Here is a 15,286-nt window from a genome sequence, read left to right as displayed (position 1 = left end):
TGAGCAATCGTGTTGGCTTAACAGATAGTCTGACCTAAAAGGCTAGATGCTGTATGGAATCTGAATATCTAACAAAAACACTGCATTCTGTAGCATTAAAACGACTGGCCCATTCTGCATTTCAATGGCTCACTTAATCTATATATTATTCTGTAACATATGGTTCCGTCATTTAGAAAATACTAGCTGATTAATGTACATCTTCCAAATGTTAACATGTTATAGGAGTTTCTAAAGCTCTATAGAGCTTGTTTGTGCTGTGGAATAATCCTTCTGTACACTGTGAATCTTACTCTCATTGGTTAATAAAGAAGCTGATTGGCCAATAGAGCAAGGCAGGACAAAGTTAGGTGGGACAATCAACTGAGGATACTGGAGTGAAGGGCAGAGTCACAGGAAGATGCCAGCCAGCCACCGAGAAAGTAGGATGGGTAGAAAATGAGGTAACAAATCATGAGCCATATGGTCAAGCACAGATAAGAAATATGGGCTAATTTACGTGTAAAAGTTAGCTAGCAACAAGCCTGAGCTATTGGCCGAGCATTTATAAGTAATATTAAGCCTGAGTGGTTATTTGGGAACTGGCAGGCTGGAGGAAACATCCAAATACATATGGTGTTCCAATGTGGGACCAGAATTTCCACATAAAACCTGACAAAGGCTTAAAAAAGGATTCTAGACACATATAGAATGGAGTCAAGCATGACTTCTTGGTAGCAGTTTGTTTCTCGGGTGGACTTTTCTGCTGGTGGCAAGAAGAGGAGCAGCTCCTTTAAAAGATAGACTTCTGGCTTGGTGCTAGCAGCAAAAATGGGTGGCTCATTTAGGAGGCCCTGCTGCCCAACACTAATATGTTGTTTATGGGCAGCAGGAGACATACTACTTGGTAGCATGGACCCAACAGTTTACCAGAGTTGGAGAGGTAGGCATGACTCTTGCTGGTACCGTGGCTATAAAGCTAGACTCTCCGGAAGCCTAGCAGGGTATTGCCAGCTGCCAAAGCCCCCCCCCCCCACGCCTTTGGTCCTAGCTACGCTGCTTAGCAGTTTAAAGGCTCATGTGGTCAGAAAAAGATAGAAATATACAGTAAATACAGATTCAGATAAAAAAAAACCCTGTAAACTGTTTAGAGTATGTTCATAAATATACATAGCCTTGGGAGAGACAAAAGAAAGAGCATATACAGTCATAGATTAAAAATATAGTTTAAAAAAATTAAAGTCCTTAAAAAGTGAGTAAAGTAATATAAGAGAAAAAAGCCATGTAAAAATGAGAAATATACAGAAAGTCTGGATCCTGCATGCTACTGTGTTGTCTTTGAATTTTTTGGTTGCTAAGAGACACTGGATTGTGAAAACTCCTAGATTCAACAAGCCTATATATTTTAAAAATATCTTAAGTAAAAAGGTATGTCACTTTGGGGAAGAGGTTCTATTTTTATTTCCACAGGAAGTGAAAGGTTGTGGATTCATTCGAAATTAAAAATGATCAGGTTTGGCAGAGAAAGACCATCTAGAAATTCTGTCTACAAACATAAAGAAATAATCCTAAAGAAAGGAGGTGGTGGCGTACACCACCTTTAATCCCAGAACTCAGGAGGTAGAGGCAGGTGGATCTCTGTGAGTTCAAGGCCATTCTGGCCTACAAGAGCTAGTTCCAGGACAGGCACCAAAGCTACAGAGAAACCTTGTCTTGAAAAAAATAGTAGAAAAAAAAAAGAATTCTAAAAGAACTACAAGACACATGATGGATATTTTACCTGCTCATACACATAAAACAAAAAATTAATATTTAATTGACTTGTGTACAATTGCGTACAATCAATACTTGTACAAATTAATGAACATATGTAAGCTACCTTTAAAAATTTATGTGCTTTCAGAGCAAGAGGACCAGAAGCCAATGAAAATGGATGGCCCAGGTGATCCAGCATCCAAAATCGTTCCCAGATTGCTGACTAAGATGATCCAGCCTCACAGAATACTACAACCAACCTAATAATTATCCTGATTTTCTCATGGTTGATTACCAGCAGCCCCAATCAACAGAAAGCAATCTAGGAAACTATACCCACATTCCAAAAAAATGGGTCACGGATATTTATTACCATTTAAGCAGGATTGATTACAAGTTACTATTAGTAATGGTCAGAAAAAAAGGATTAGATTCAGGGATCCCATTCTAAAAAGAAAAGGGGGGGAAATACAGATATATAATAAAAGGGTAAATTACTGATTCTACTGCAATCAAAAAAACAATTATTAATCTTAAATATTTTATATTGGTATGGATTTTGGTTTATCAATGTAAATTTAATTTTGTTATACTGTATATGTATTTCTACTCTTGTTGGGGTATTGTGCTTATGCAACTCACTTAAAAATGCAATGTATAATTAAGAAATATAAATTAGCCAGGCAGTGGTGACACACATCTTTGTCCAGCACTCTGGAGGCACAGGCAGGCAGATCTCTGTGAGTTCAAGGCCAAGCCTGGTCTTCAGAGTGATTTCTAGGACTGGCTCCATAGCTACTGAGAAACCCTGTCTTGGAAAAAAAAAAGAAAAAAAATAAATACAGATTAATAGTAACCTTAATAAACTTATAGCCATGCCAGTTATGTTTTTAAGGTCATACAAAATTTAAAAAAACAAAAAGTGAGAGCATGCCTCAAAAAGCCGAACAGTATTGTGTCCTATAAAAGTTAACTGAAAACAAATTTCCCACTGCTAAGTAATTAGATGCATACTTTTATTGTTTCTTTAAAGATGTTTTAAGTGAACTGTGCATTTACAAAATCCTGGGAAGGCAATAAACCCTACAAGTCGGAAGCCTTGCACTGACTCACAGTTGAATGCCTTCTGTGTTCAAGGCACCACAGCAGTAGATAGAGAACACAAAAGGTTCTGGACAGAAGTTATTGTTCAACTTGCCCAAAAAAAGGCACAAGAATCATATACAAATAGTAGAAAAAGACAGGATCTCTAGAGTAAATTGGGAGCATGGAAATCTTTGTAGACAGTAGAAAGGGAGGAGAGAAGGAAAGGGAGCGGAAAAAAAATATATAGCTCAATAAAAACAATTTTAAAAAAGCATCATATACACGAATTACAATGAAACATAATAAAAGAGTCAACAAAATGCTAAATAAGTAAGGGAAAACAGCCTGCTTTTTCCCATTTAAAAATAAAACAAAATGGCTTTTTAAATGAGACTACTTTTTATTATTACCAAAGAGGAGCCTATAACATATGCTTATGAAAGTTTCCCACAAGCAGAATATACGCAAACCCAAATTTTAAACTCTTTTATGCCCATTCTCGTATCTGAATAACAAACCAAAGTAAGAGTTCCAAGAGTTGAGGTGAAACAGAACATGGTGGGGACCGAGAAGAAACAAGAGGACAGGAAGTTCAAGGGCATCATCAGCTATGTGTAGTGAGTTTGTAGACAGTCAAAAAAAACAGGAGACCCTGCCTAGAAAGGTCACATTGATTTGGTCTTTTCTTTTGTTGAAGAGTGGGGAGGTTGAGAGAGGGTCTTTTTTTTCTTTTTCTTTTTTTGTTTTTCGAGACAGGGTTTCTCTGTAGCTTTGGGGTCTATACTGGAACTAGCTCTCATAGACCAGGTTGGACTCAAACTCACAGAGATCCACCTGCCTCTGCATCCCATGTGCTGGGATTAAAGGCGTGCGCCACCACCGCCCGGCGAGAGAGGTTCTTATGTGTATAGCACAGACTGACTGAATCAGCCTCCCGAAGGCTGGGATTACAGGTGCCTACCACCAAGCCTGACTTTGTCTTTTTAAGTGGCCCAACACCAAGGCTCAGGCAAAAAAAAAAAAAAAAAAAAAAAAAAAAAAATTACTACTGGAAGATTAAATATCCATAGAGCTAATTTAAATTGCCCTGGTAATCCATAAGTATAGCTTCTCTCAACATAGAATGGAAACAAACCTTTACATCCATGAGGTAGATTTATGAAAGCTGGCCAATTCTCAATGTATATTTACATATATTGCTCTAACATAACAATTTATTTACAAGACAATTCCCTGGGATATCAGTTAAACCACATATTCGTCCTTCTAAAAGAACAAACAGGACTGGTGAGATGGGGCAGCATTTGCTGCTGCAGACTGGTGGCATGAGGTAGAACCACACTAAAGGGCAATGAGAAACAAGTCCACAAAATTGTCTTTTGACTGACACAGTGGCACCACATGTGCAATTATTCCTTTTTCCACCATACAAAGGACTGAATGAATGAATGATTGAATGAAACTACATATCTGAGGGGGAGACAAACAGAAGTTAGGCATGTACCAGTTCGGCCACATATGCTTTTAATATCAGAACTAGGAAAGAGGATACAGGAGGATCAGTAGAGAGTCTTATTTGTATGTGTTTGAAACTAACCTGGGTAGCATAAAATCATGAGCCAAATGCCAAAAACAAAACAAACAGGAGCTAGAGAGATGCTCAGCAGTTAAAAGCACTGGCTACTTTTAACAGAGGGCCAAAGTTCATTTCCCAGCACCAACAAAGCACCTCACTACTACAACCCCAACTACGGGGCATCCGATGCCTGCTTCTGGCCTCCACAGCACCAGACACAGGTGGTGCCCAGGCATATATATAGGCAAAACACCCACACATGTACAATAACTTTTAATTATATAAAAAAAGAAACAGCTTATGTTTTCTGTGTATGTTGTAGATGGAAAAGAAAATGATTGGTGGATACAAAGAGTCCTGGACTTTTATATGTTTTATGTTTTTCTTTTAATGTGTATGGGTGTTTGCTTAAACATACACATGTATAGCATGTGTGTGCCTGGTACTGAGAGGCCAGAAGAGGGTGTCCAATATCTCTTGAACTGGTCCTTATTTGGGTGCTTGGGACTGAATCCAGGTTCTCTGCAAGAGCATCATGCTCTTAACCACTGAGTGATCACTCCAGCCCTTGGACATTTTATCCCTAGTACCTAAAATAGAAAAAGGTCACAAAAAGATGAAACTTTGACTTGAAATCATTTATGCCATCTTGCTGAGTTGTTGTACGCACTGAGTTAAAACAACAATAATGATGAACAAATAGTTTCAAGTACATTCAGTTTGTTTTATTTAGTACAGTACATACAATTCCACTGTTAGGAATTCTAGGTTTGTGTGTTAGATCGCCTCACTCCACAGCAGTGACCTAAGTCTTACCTTCATCCTTTGTCCATAGACCACAAGTCAGTGTTAACAGCTGCATTGTGAAAGGAAACTGTTTGGTGAATATTTTAAGCCTCTGTTAATTATATTCAGCTTTTTGCTTTCCAGAGTTAAAAGAAATAGGTAATACATATTAGTTGACATAAATTTAAATATTTTATTCTCCTCAAGCTCCTATAATTTTGGTAGAAATTAATTATATTTTAAGGCTACAAAGAAAATCTCAATAAGATTAGTGGATTGACACAATTAATACACAACGAAGTCATAAGAAAATGTCATAGCAAACCTCACTTGTACAGTTCTATCAACTACATTTAATTGGAGCAAGTATTTCCAAAATGCAAACACAATTTCAGACACTTGGAAATTTTAATTAGAAAACAAAATACATATAAATCACTTTATAACAACTTTCAAGTGGGAGAGGGAAAAAACACATTTAATTCTAGAATATATGTGTGTGTTAACATTAGGAGGATTAAAATAAAAACTAAGGAACTGATACATTAGAAAAACAGATTATTGACCCCAGACACAAACAAACATGACCTTAGACATAAGGATGATACATTAGTAAGTGGCTGCTCACTGGTAAATCCTGAGCTGAGGAGAAAGTCATCACCCTTTATTTCTGGATGAGATTTAAAATTAAAGTCAATATATACCAATTCATACTCTGTAGGCTGGCTATTATCAAAAACAACCCAAATCCACAACATGTTATTGATTCATGCCTGTGACTTCAGCACTGAGAAGGCTGAGGCAAGAAGATCGCAATAAGGCCAGCCTGAGCCACGAAGCTCTCAAAAACAAAACTTAAAACCATTTTTCTTCCCTCAAAGCAAACTGCACCGGAATAGAAAATAACTCGGTTGCAGCTCAGTAGTATTGTACGCAGTAAACCCATATAAACTCTGGATTCAATTCCTAGCGGCACACATAAAATAAGTAAAATTTTTAAAGCCCCTGAAAGTAGAAAAACTGAAATCCCTGTACTGGAGGTAGAAATGTTAAGTGGAACAGCCACTATGTGATGTGGGAGTCCCCTCTGTATGCTGTGTAATAAAGAAGCTGTTTTGGGACTGTGATAGGGTAGAGCAGAGCTAGGTAGAGAGCAGGGGACGATGGACTAAACTGAACGCTGGCAGAAAGGAGGCAAAGTCAAAGAGAAGCCATGTAGCCCCATGGGGGAGACAGATGCCAGAACTTTACCAGGTAAGCCACAGCCACGTAGCAATACAGAGTACTAGAAATGGGTTAAATTAATATGTAAGAGCTAGCCAAAAAGAATCTAGAGCTAATGAGTCAAGCAGTGACTTAATTAATACAGTTTCTGTGTAGTTATTTCGGGTCTGAGTTGCTAGGTGGCCAGGAAACAAACAAAGGACCTCCTTACAACAACTATGTTATAATATAGCATTTTTTCAAAATGCAATGATATGCAAAGAAATAGATATGCCACAGGAATAGATATGACACACACCTTTAATCCCAGCACTGGGAAGGCAGAAGCAGGCAGATCTCCGTGAGTTTGAGGCCAGCCTGGTTTACAAGAGCTAGTTTTGGGGCTCGAGAGACAGTTCAGCAGTTAAGAGCATTGCCTGTTCTTCCAAAAGTCCTGAGTTCAATTCCCAGCAACCACATGGTGACTCACAACCATCTGTAATGAGGTCTGGTGCCCTCTTCTGGCCTGCAGGCATATATGTAGAAAGAATATTACATACATAATAAATAAAAAAGAGCTAGTCTAGGACAGTCAGGGCTGTTAAACAGAGAAACCCTGTCTCAAAAAAAAAAAAGAAAAAGAAAGAAACAGATATGCACATACCCATGGTATAGCATCATGATTCACAAGTTGAAGATCAATCCAGGCTTCCCCTGCCAGATATAGCACACACTAGAATATGATTTTGCCACAAAACTAAAAAATTCTGAGGCTGGAGAGTTTGCTAAGCAGTTAAGAGCACTGTCTGCTCTTCCAAAGGATCAGTTTGAGTCCCAGCACTCACCCCGTACCTCACAACTATCTGTAACTCCAGGTCCAGAAAATGACACTCTCTTCTGACCTACTCAGAAACAGCATGCACATGGTGCAGATATACATGCAGGCAAAACACCCATACACATAAAATAAAAATAGATCATTTAAAAATTAGTGAGATTCTGTGACCTGGCTTTTTGGAACCCATTTCCTATAAAGAGAAACCTTGCTCAGCCTACACACAAGAGGAAGGGCCTTGGTCCTGCCTCACCGTGGTGATGTGACAGAATTCACTGATTCCCCATGGCCTTACCCTCTCTGAGGAGCAGACGGGGGGGGGGGGGGGGGGGGGGGGGGGGGACGAGAAGGTAGGAGGAATGGGAAGAGGGGAAGGAGGAGGAACTGGAATTAGTATCCAAAAAAAATTAATGAAATTCTGATACATACTGTATCTTAGATGAACCATGAGGACATTATACTAATGAAAAGAACTAGTCAAAAAGACCAGTAGCGGACGACTCTAATGAGGTACAGTAATCAGGAGAGTTTTCAGGGGCAAGGAGCAGGTATCAGTTTTACAAGAGGAGAAGACTTCTACAGATTGTTGTAAAATGTTGCAAATGCACTAAACCAAATGTATCAAACACTAAACTATACCTTCTTTGGTTGCAGTTGTCCAAGACAGGGTTTCACTGTAGCCTTGGCTGTCCTGGAACTCACTCTGTAGACCAAGCTGGCCTCAGACTCACAGAGATCCACCTACCCCTGCCTTCTGAGTACTGAAATCAAAAGCACATACCATCACTACCTGGCTACTAAACTATACTTTTAAAAAAACAGTAAAAATATTTAGATGTGGTGGCACATGACTTCAATCCTAGCCCCTGAATGGCAGAGGCAGGTGAAATCTCTGTGTTTCAGATCAGCCTGATAAACAGAGAAAGTTCTAGGCTAGCCAGAGCTATATAGTGATATCCTGTCTCAAAAGCAACAGACAAAATGATTAAAGTGATCAGGGACTGTGGTATGCCACTCACTCAGAATCCAAAACTCTTAAAAGATAAGCAGGGTTAGGGAGATAGTTCAGAGGTAGAATCCTTGTCTATCATGTCAAAGGCAATGCATATTCAATCTTCAGCACTCAAAAACTAAACAAATTATAAAAAGTGAATAAATTACCAATAAACATGCAAAACTTTTCTGTAGTAGCCAAGCAGTGGTGGCACACACCTTTAATCCCAGCACTGGGGAGGCAGAAGCAGGCGAATCTACGTGAGTTTCAGACCAGCCTGGTCACAAGAGCTAGTTCTAGGACAGGCCCCAAAGCTACAGAGAAATCCTGTCTTGAAAAACAAAACAAAACAAAATTTCTATAGTACACAAGTAGGATTATGCTCTAAATGTTTGTGCTCCCACCAGGACTCACGTGCTGAAATCTGTTGTATTTGGAACAGTCCCACTGCATAGGCCACACTGCCTCCAACTTACAAAGCCCTGTGTCAGCTTCCCCAGGGCTAGGGTAACAGGAAAATGTCACATCTGGCTAATGTACAAAAAATTAACACCTAAGGTAAGGGCATCTGAAGACTCAGCCATTGCACTGTGAGTTCAGAGCCATCATAAATGAAATTAGTGATTTTTAAAAAGAAAACAGAAAAAAGAAGAAAAAAACAGACAGACTAATCCTGCATCAATTAAGTGAGTGTCCAGCCAAAAGACCTCAGGATGTGGGCCCACGTCAAACAGAGTCTGCTGGTATCATAAATTGAATTTAATGAGGATTAAATTCCTGCTATTTAAAACTATTCTATAATAGTTTGGGCAAGAGACTACATAGCCTTTTTCAGTATATGTACATTGCTTTTGTGGTTTTTCAAGTATCCTAGACTGGCCTAAAACTAGTTGTATAGCTAAGAATGACTCTGAACTCCTGATCTTCCCATCTCCACCTCTGAGGAGTTAGCATTACAGATGCGCCACCATTTCTTACTTCTGTACTACAGTCCTTACTTCAGGCTACCTAAACCTCTTTAGCAGATAGCACAAGACATCACAACTGCTTCAAAGCAACGTGTATTTTCAACACTTTTATCCATTTTCTTCATCCAACAATGATTCCATGATGACTGTTTAGTCTACTCCAAAGGTTATTTCTTCTGAGACTTTTCATAAACTTTCTCAATATATGTAAGAGCTTACTGTACTTCTCTCTCTTCAATTCCTCCCTCTATCAACATAGCTATGAAACTATGGTTCAGATTTCATCTTACTTTCCTGATGTAGGTGGGCCTTCTGTCTATGTGCTATTTTCATTGGTTAATAAAGAGAGACTGCCTTGGCCCTCTGATAGGACAGAAAATTAGGTAGGCAGAGTAAACAGAACAGAACTGCTGGGAAGAGGGCAATGAGGCAGACGCCATGGAGCCAGCCACCAGGTCAGACATGCTGAATCTTTTCCGGTAAGCTACCACCTCGTGGTGCTACACAGATTATTAGAAATGGGTTAATCAAGATGTGAGAGTTAGTCAGTAACTAACTCTCTAGAGATAATGGGCCAGGCAGTGTTTAAATGAATACAACTTGTGTGTTATTATTTCTGGGGCTAAGCTAGCTGTGCGGGAGCCGGGCGGGATGAAAAGCAGGCCTGCCCGCAGCTCCTCACAGCTCCTCACTACACCGTCCTTAGTTTTTTCCCTATCACGATTATCACACTGCACCTGCTTAATGCACATATTTAAGCATCCTTTCTCCCGCTACTCCCCAATGACTGCAGTCCACTCTTTTTACTCTAGCATATAAACAGAACACAGCAAGTTCTTTTAATTTATATACCACTATTTTAATACCTCCAAACCCATTGTGCTCATAAAAGCCAAAGGTTAAAAAAAAAGTACAAGTATTGATAACTTAGATACTCAGTAAAATCAGCCTGAGGGCTAAGGCTGTAGGTCATGGTTAAGCATTTGCCTAGCATTTCTTAAGTTCTGGGCTCATTCTGCATAATAAATTAAATAAATGAAATCAAAACCAACTAATTAACTCAACATTTTCAAACCCAAAAGCTAAGAATGCTAAAGAAAGTTTATCAGGCTATGCAGCTAAGTGCTTGCATAGCAAGCATAAGGCCAAGGGGAGGAAAAAACAGAGGAAAAGGGAGAGAAGGGGAAGAGAGCATGTTTATACATACAAATAAATAAATATATAAATGTTTTTAAAAGTTAAGGAATGATAAAAGATCTGTAATCGCAGCATTTGGGAGGTGTAGGCAAGGACGATCAAGAAAGGTCTGGAGGCTAGAGAAATGGCTCAGCAGTTAAGAGCACTGTTCTTCCAGAGGACCTAGGTTCAATTCCCAGCACCTACATGGTAGCTTACAACTGTCTGTAACTCCAGTTCTAGAGGATCTGATACTTTCATACCAATTGATATAAAATAAAGTTAATTTTAAAAAAAAGGTCATTCTTAACTTGAACTCAAGGCCAATCATATTTACAATAGCAAGGCAGTCAGAGCTATATAAAGACCCAGTCTCAAACAAAAACAAGGAAAAAAAAAGATTAGAGGTACAGAGATAGCTCCATGGTTTAAAGCATATTGTTCTCCAAGAAGATCCAAGTTGAAGTCCCAGCAATTGAAATCGTATCAGGCAGCTTACAACAACCTATCTATCATTCTAGTTCTAGTTCCAGGGGGATCTGACACCTCTGGCCTCTGCACTCACCTGCTCTCTCTCTGTCACACACACACACACTCAGATGATGATAATGATTTTTTTAAAAAGACAATAAGCAAAACCACATTTTGATAAGAAAAGGCAACTAAATTCAATCTTTTTGTTTTGCTTCATTTTTCACAGTGCTGGAGACCAACCAAACCTCATGCAGGACAGGCAGGTATGCTAATAGTAAGCTTCATCCTCACCCCTGGAAGACGCAATTAAATTTTTCATATATTAATAAAAAAGAGGGAGATGAGGCGATGGCTCAGATGCTAGAAGGCCATGTTGTCCTTTCGGTTCTCCCTCCTCAGAAGAGGCTAACACATACGAAACTGCAGCTCCTGCTGAGCCGTGCCCTCTTCTGGCTTCTGTAGACATTAGGGACACTCATGCACACACATACATGCAGCCAAAACACAAAAATAAATCCTTTTTAAAGAGGGTGGTGAGACAGCTTAGCAAATGAAGTAGCAAATTTCAATCCTCAAGACACACATGGAAGAAGAGCACTGACCCCAGCAAACTGTATTCTCACCTCCAAACAGGCCCCAACAATAAATAAAAAGTTTAGGAAAACCACCAGGCAGTGGTAGTGCACGCCTTTAATCCCAGCACTTGGGAGGCTGAGGCAGGAGGATCTCTGTGACTTAGAGGTCAGCCTGGTCTACAAGGGCTAGTCCAAGGACAGGCTCCAAAGCTACAGAGAAACCTTGTCTCGGGAATAAATAAATAAATAAATAAAGTTTTAAGGAAGCAAAGCACAAAATACATACATATTAACAGTATTGATAAGTACCTAAATCATTGCACTGAAATCTTGTTTACAAAGCACTTTTACTTTCAGAGATGAGACTTAAAAATTCTCACCCAATGCGCACTTAATTAAAATGAAGCAGAGACAAGCAAAATGTCCTACTTACACCTAGTTCTTTCTTGACCCACTGAAGCCTGAAACCTGAACCCTGGTGTGCCGGCCCACAGTTCTCCAGGCAACCAGGAGGCATGTATGTCAGAAGCACGAACACCACACACACAAGCTCAACCTCACCTATACAAATAAATAATAAACAGCAAAATGGGGTTTTGGGATTAAAACACACCTTTAATCCCCAAAGAGGCAGACAGATCTGTGATCTGTGTGGCCAGCCTATTCGGCACAATGAGTTTCAGACCAGCCAAGCCTAACTGAGAAACCCTGTCTCAAAAAATAAACACGTAAATGAATACATAAATATAAATAAATAGTAAGGGAAATATGTTCAAAGCCAGCCTAGGCTATTTCTTAAAAAATTGAGTATATCTGAGTGGTTGTGCACTTCTTTAATCCCAGTACTAGAGTTACTAGTTAGATCTCTGAGTTCCAGGACAGCCAGGATTACAGAGAAAACTTGTCTAGAAAAAAACAAAAACAAACAAACAAAAAAAACATAGCTACTGGAAAATTACCTGGACATCAGACATTAACTACATACATTAACTACAGACATAGACATACATAATACATACATACAGCCATTTTCATGCAATTCAAATAGAAAATAGAAAAGAAAAACATGTCAATTCTGGGCTTAAAATCCTTCCAGTTAAATAAATCAAAGCCTTTAGAAATCTTTAATATGACTCTTAATCCACGAAGTTTCAATTACATCCAAGTCTTTTTAAAATGTTCTCCTAAGCTTCATGGGAGGGCTGCCCAACACTCCTGTAGTGTCAAGACCAGGGAAAGGCCAGTTTCCTCTCCCTATCAAATTCAAGGCTACAGGCGCTGCCTAAGACCCTGTCTCAAAGAGAAAAGGTTATTTTAAGAATAATTGTAATCAGCCATTAATGTTGCATTCCAGTGAAAGAATAGCAAACAAAAAGATACCTGAGTGTCTCACTGAGGGTTTCTCTTGCTGCCATGAAACACCAAGACCAAAAAGCAAGCTGGGGAGGACATAGGTTTACTTGGCCAATACTCCATATAGTTCATAGTTAAAGGAAGCGAGGACAGGAACTCCAACAGGGCAGAGAACTGGAGATAGGAATCAATGCAGAGACCATGGAGGGGTGCTCCTCATGGCTTGCTCACCTCTTTTCTTATAGATTCCACCACCACCTGCCCAGGGGTGGTATGATACACAATGGGCTGGGCTTTTCCCCCATCAATCACTAAATTTAAAAAAAAATGCCCTACAGGCTTAGCTACAGCCTGATCTACGGCATTTTCTTAACTGAAGTTCCTTCCTTTCTTTCACAAGACTTTAGCTTGTGTCCAGTTGGCATAAAACCACCCAGTACAATGGGTAAAAACATATGCTAACAGTCTTTCTGGCCATACTAATTTAAAAGTTTTTGATATACTGTTTGCCATCAGAAATATGTTATTGAAACAGAAACTAAAACTTCCAACATTACCATCACAATCCTAAGAAACTGTCTAGCTGGGTGGCAGTAGAGGCCCACGCCTTTAATCCCAGCACCCAGAGGCAGAGGCGGGTGGATCTTAGTAAATTCAAGGCCAACATAGTCTAAAAAGAGAATTCCAGGACAGCCAGGACTGTTACACAAGAAATCCTGTCTTGGGGTGGGGGGGAGAAAAAGAAACAGGTGGTGGTGGCGGCACGTGCATTGGGAGGCAGAGGCAGGCAGATCTCTGAGTTCCAGACTGCCTGATCTACAGAGGAAGTTCCAAGACAGCCAGTGCTACACAGAGAAAGCCTGTCTCAAACAAAAACAAAATAAAAAAAGAAAGGGAGGGAGGGATGGAGGAAGAAAGGAAGGTGCTTAATATGATTTGTGGCTCACCCTCAACAATCAGAACGTGTAAAGTCTCTTAAAACTTAACCTCCCTGAGTCTCCTTTCCAAAAATCTGACTATTTACCTTACAGGATTATTAAATAACATAATGAGAAACACCACTAACTATACCTAAAAAATTAGTTCATAATATTTTGAGGTCAGTGAGCTGGGTTGGCAAACAAAGTGCTTGCCCCACAAAACTGGCACCATGAGTTCCACCCAGAGAACCACGATGCAGAGAAAGCCGATGCCTCAAACTGTTCTCTAACCTCCACAACATGCTGTGTGGGTTACATCCTTGTTCCAAAATCCTCATCTGGGACTCACTTTCCTCAGCTGATGGTCCCTAACAACCTGCGACACTGATTTAAAATGCTTTATTCACTAACAGTAACGAAAACTACTCAAATGAATTCTAGAGATTTCCATGGCGTCTGTTGGAAGCAATACTTAATCTTTAGTTGGACAGAGACGTTATCTTTAAGCATCTGATGCATCTAGCTCACTGAGGTGATCTGAGGCGGGTCAAGCCTGTAACCATGGCTGAAATCCCAGCACTGGAGAGGGCGAGGCAGGGGTACTGCTTTGAGTTCCCTGCCATATTGGGCTACACAGTGAATAGCAAGCTGCAGTGGAATACACAGCAAGCGCCCAGTTTCAAAAAGCCAGGAAAGGATACCAGGTGTGGTGACACGTGGCTGTAATCCCAGCACTTGGGAGGCAGAGACAGGAGGATCACAATTTCAAAGCCACCCAGTCTACAACGTGAGTTTCACAGCAGCTCAAAGCTACACAATCAGATTCTGTCTCAAACAAAAAGAGGTAGGAAAAAAATCTAAAGGAATATTAGAATGAATGAAAACCTGTAATCAAATTGACCCCAAGGTCTACCCCACAACAGGAGGACGGCCTACATCGCTCTCTGAGTAGCCATTTTGACCTAAGACTCCTGGAAACTAGGCTTTCGGCGTCCATCATTGTGCTGCGGTATCCCAAGAGCTCCTACGTGTGAAATAACAATGGAGATGTGCTCGGTTGGCAGGTACTTGGTGCCTATGGCAGTACCAACGCTGGCTGTGTTTCAAAGGGCAAAACCAGAGACAATGTATCGGTCTGCTATCAGGTAGCACCACCACTTCCTCTTTTCGGTCACCTCAGGATGCTCTATCAGTTTGCAACATTGTAACTCACCTGTTTTTTCAGTTATATCTGAGTCTGGGGTGTTTGCCCTGCTAACTTCCCCTTCAGCATTCTCCTCTTCAGCACTAAGAGAAATTGGTGATGATGGAGCGGGCTGGGAGGGCTGAGGGGCTGCTTCGGGAGCTTCCTCAATCTTATTCCTTTTCTCAAAGCGAAAACGGTCCAAGTTGAAAAGATTCATATTGATAGAAACCAGCTCCCTGAGGGGCTGACAGCTTTCAATGAACTAGCTGCAGGGAGGGAACAAAAAAGAAAAAAAGGGGGGGATATGAGGCTGTGAAAACAAGAAACAACACAAAGCCACCACACTTGGCTCCGAGAGAAAGGGGGTCCGCACGTATACCGAGGCCCGGTTCCGGCTGCGCTTTGTTAGGCCACACGGAG

The 15,286-nt window shown here is 40.3% G+C and overlaps 1 protein-coding gene across 2 annotated transcripts in view; it reads right to left on the bottom strand.

The window, feature by feature from the left end:
- The window catches only part of Smarcad1 (SNF2 related chromatin remodeling ATPase with DExD box 1), a 66,227-nt gene that overhangs the window by 50,479 nt on the left and 462 nt on the right, over positions 1–15,286 (bottom strand). For both annotated transcript variants that reach the window (XM_048416248.3, XM_085690888.2), the window contains exon 2: positions 14,894–15,132. In XM_048416248.3, coding sequence (XP_048272205.1) covers positions 14,894–15,083 — 190 coding nt within the window. In that variant the 5' untranslated portion in view covers positions 15,084–15,132. The remainder of the gene's footprint in view (positions 1–14,893; positions 15,133–15,286) is intronic.

Source organism: Myodes glareolus, chromosome 6, assembly GCF_982192425.1.
Source record: "Myodes glareolus chromosome 6, mMyoGla1.1, whole genome shotgun sequence".
Lineage (NCBI taxonomy): Eukaryota > Metazoa > Chordata > Mammalia > Rodentia > Cricetidae > Myodes > Myodes glareolus.
Note: the sequence above shows the minus strand (reverse complement) of the source record. Positions and strands in the feature narration are given on the sequence as shown.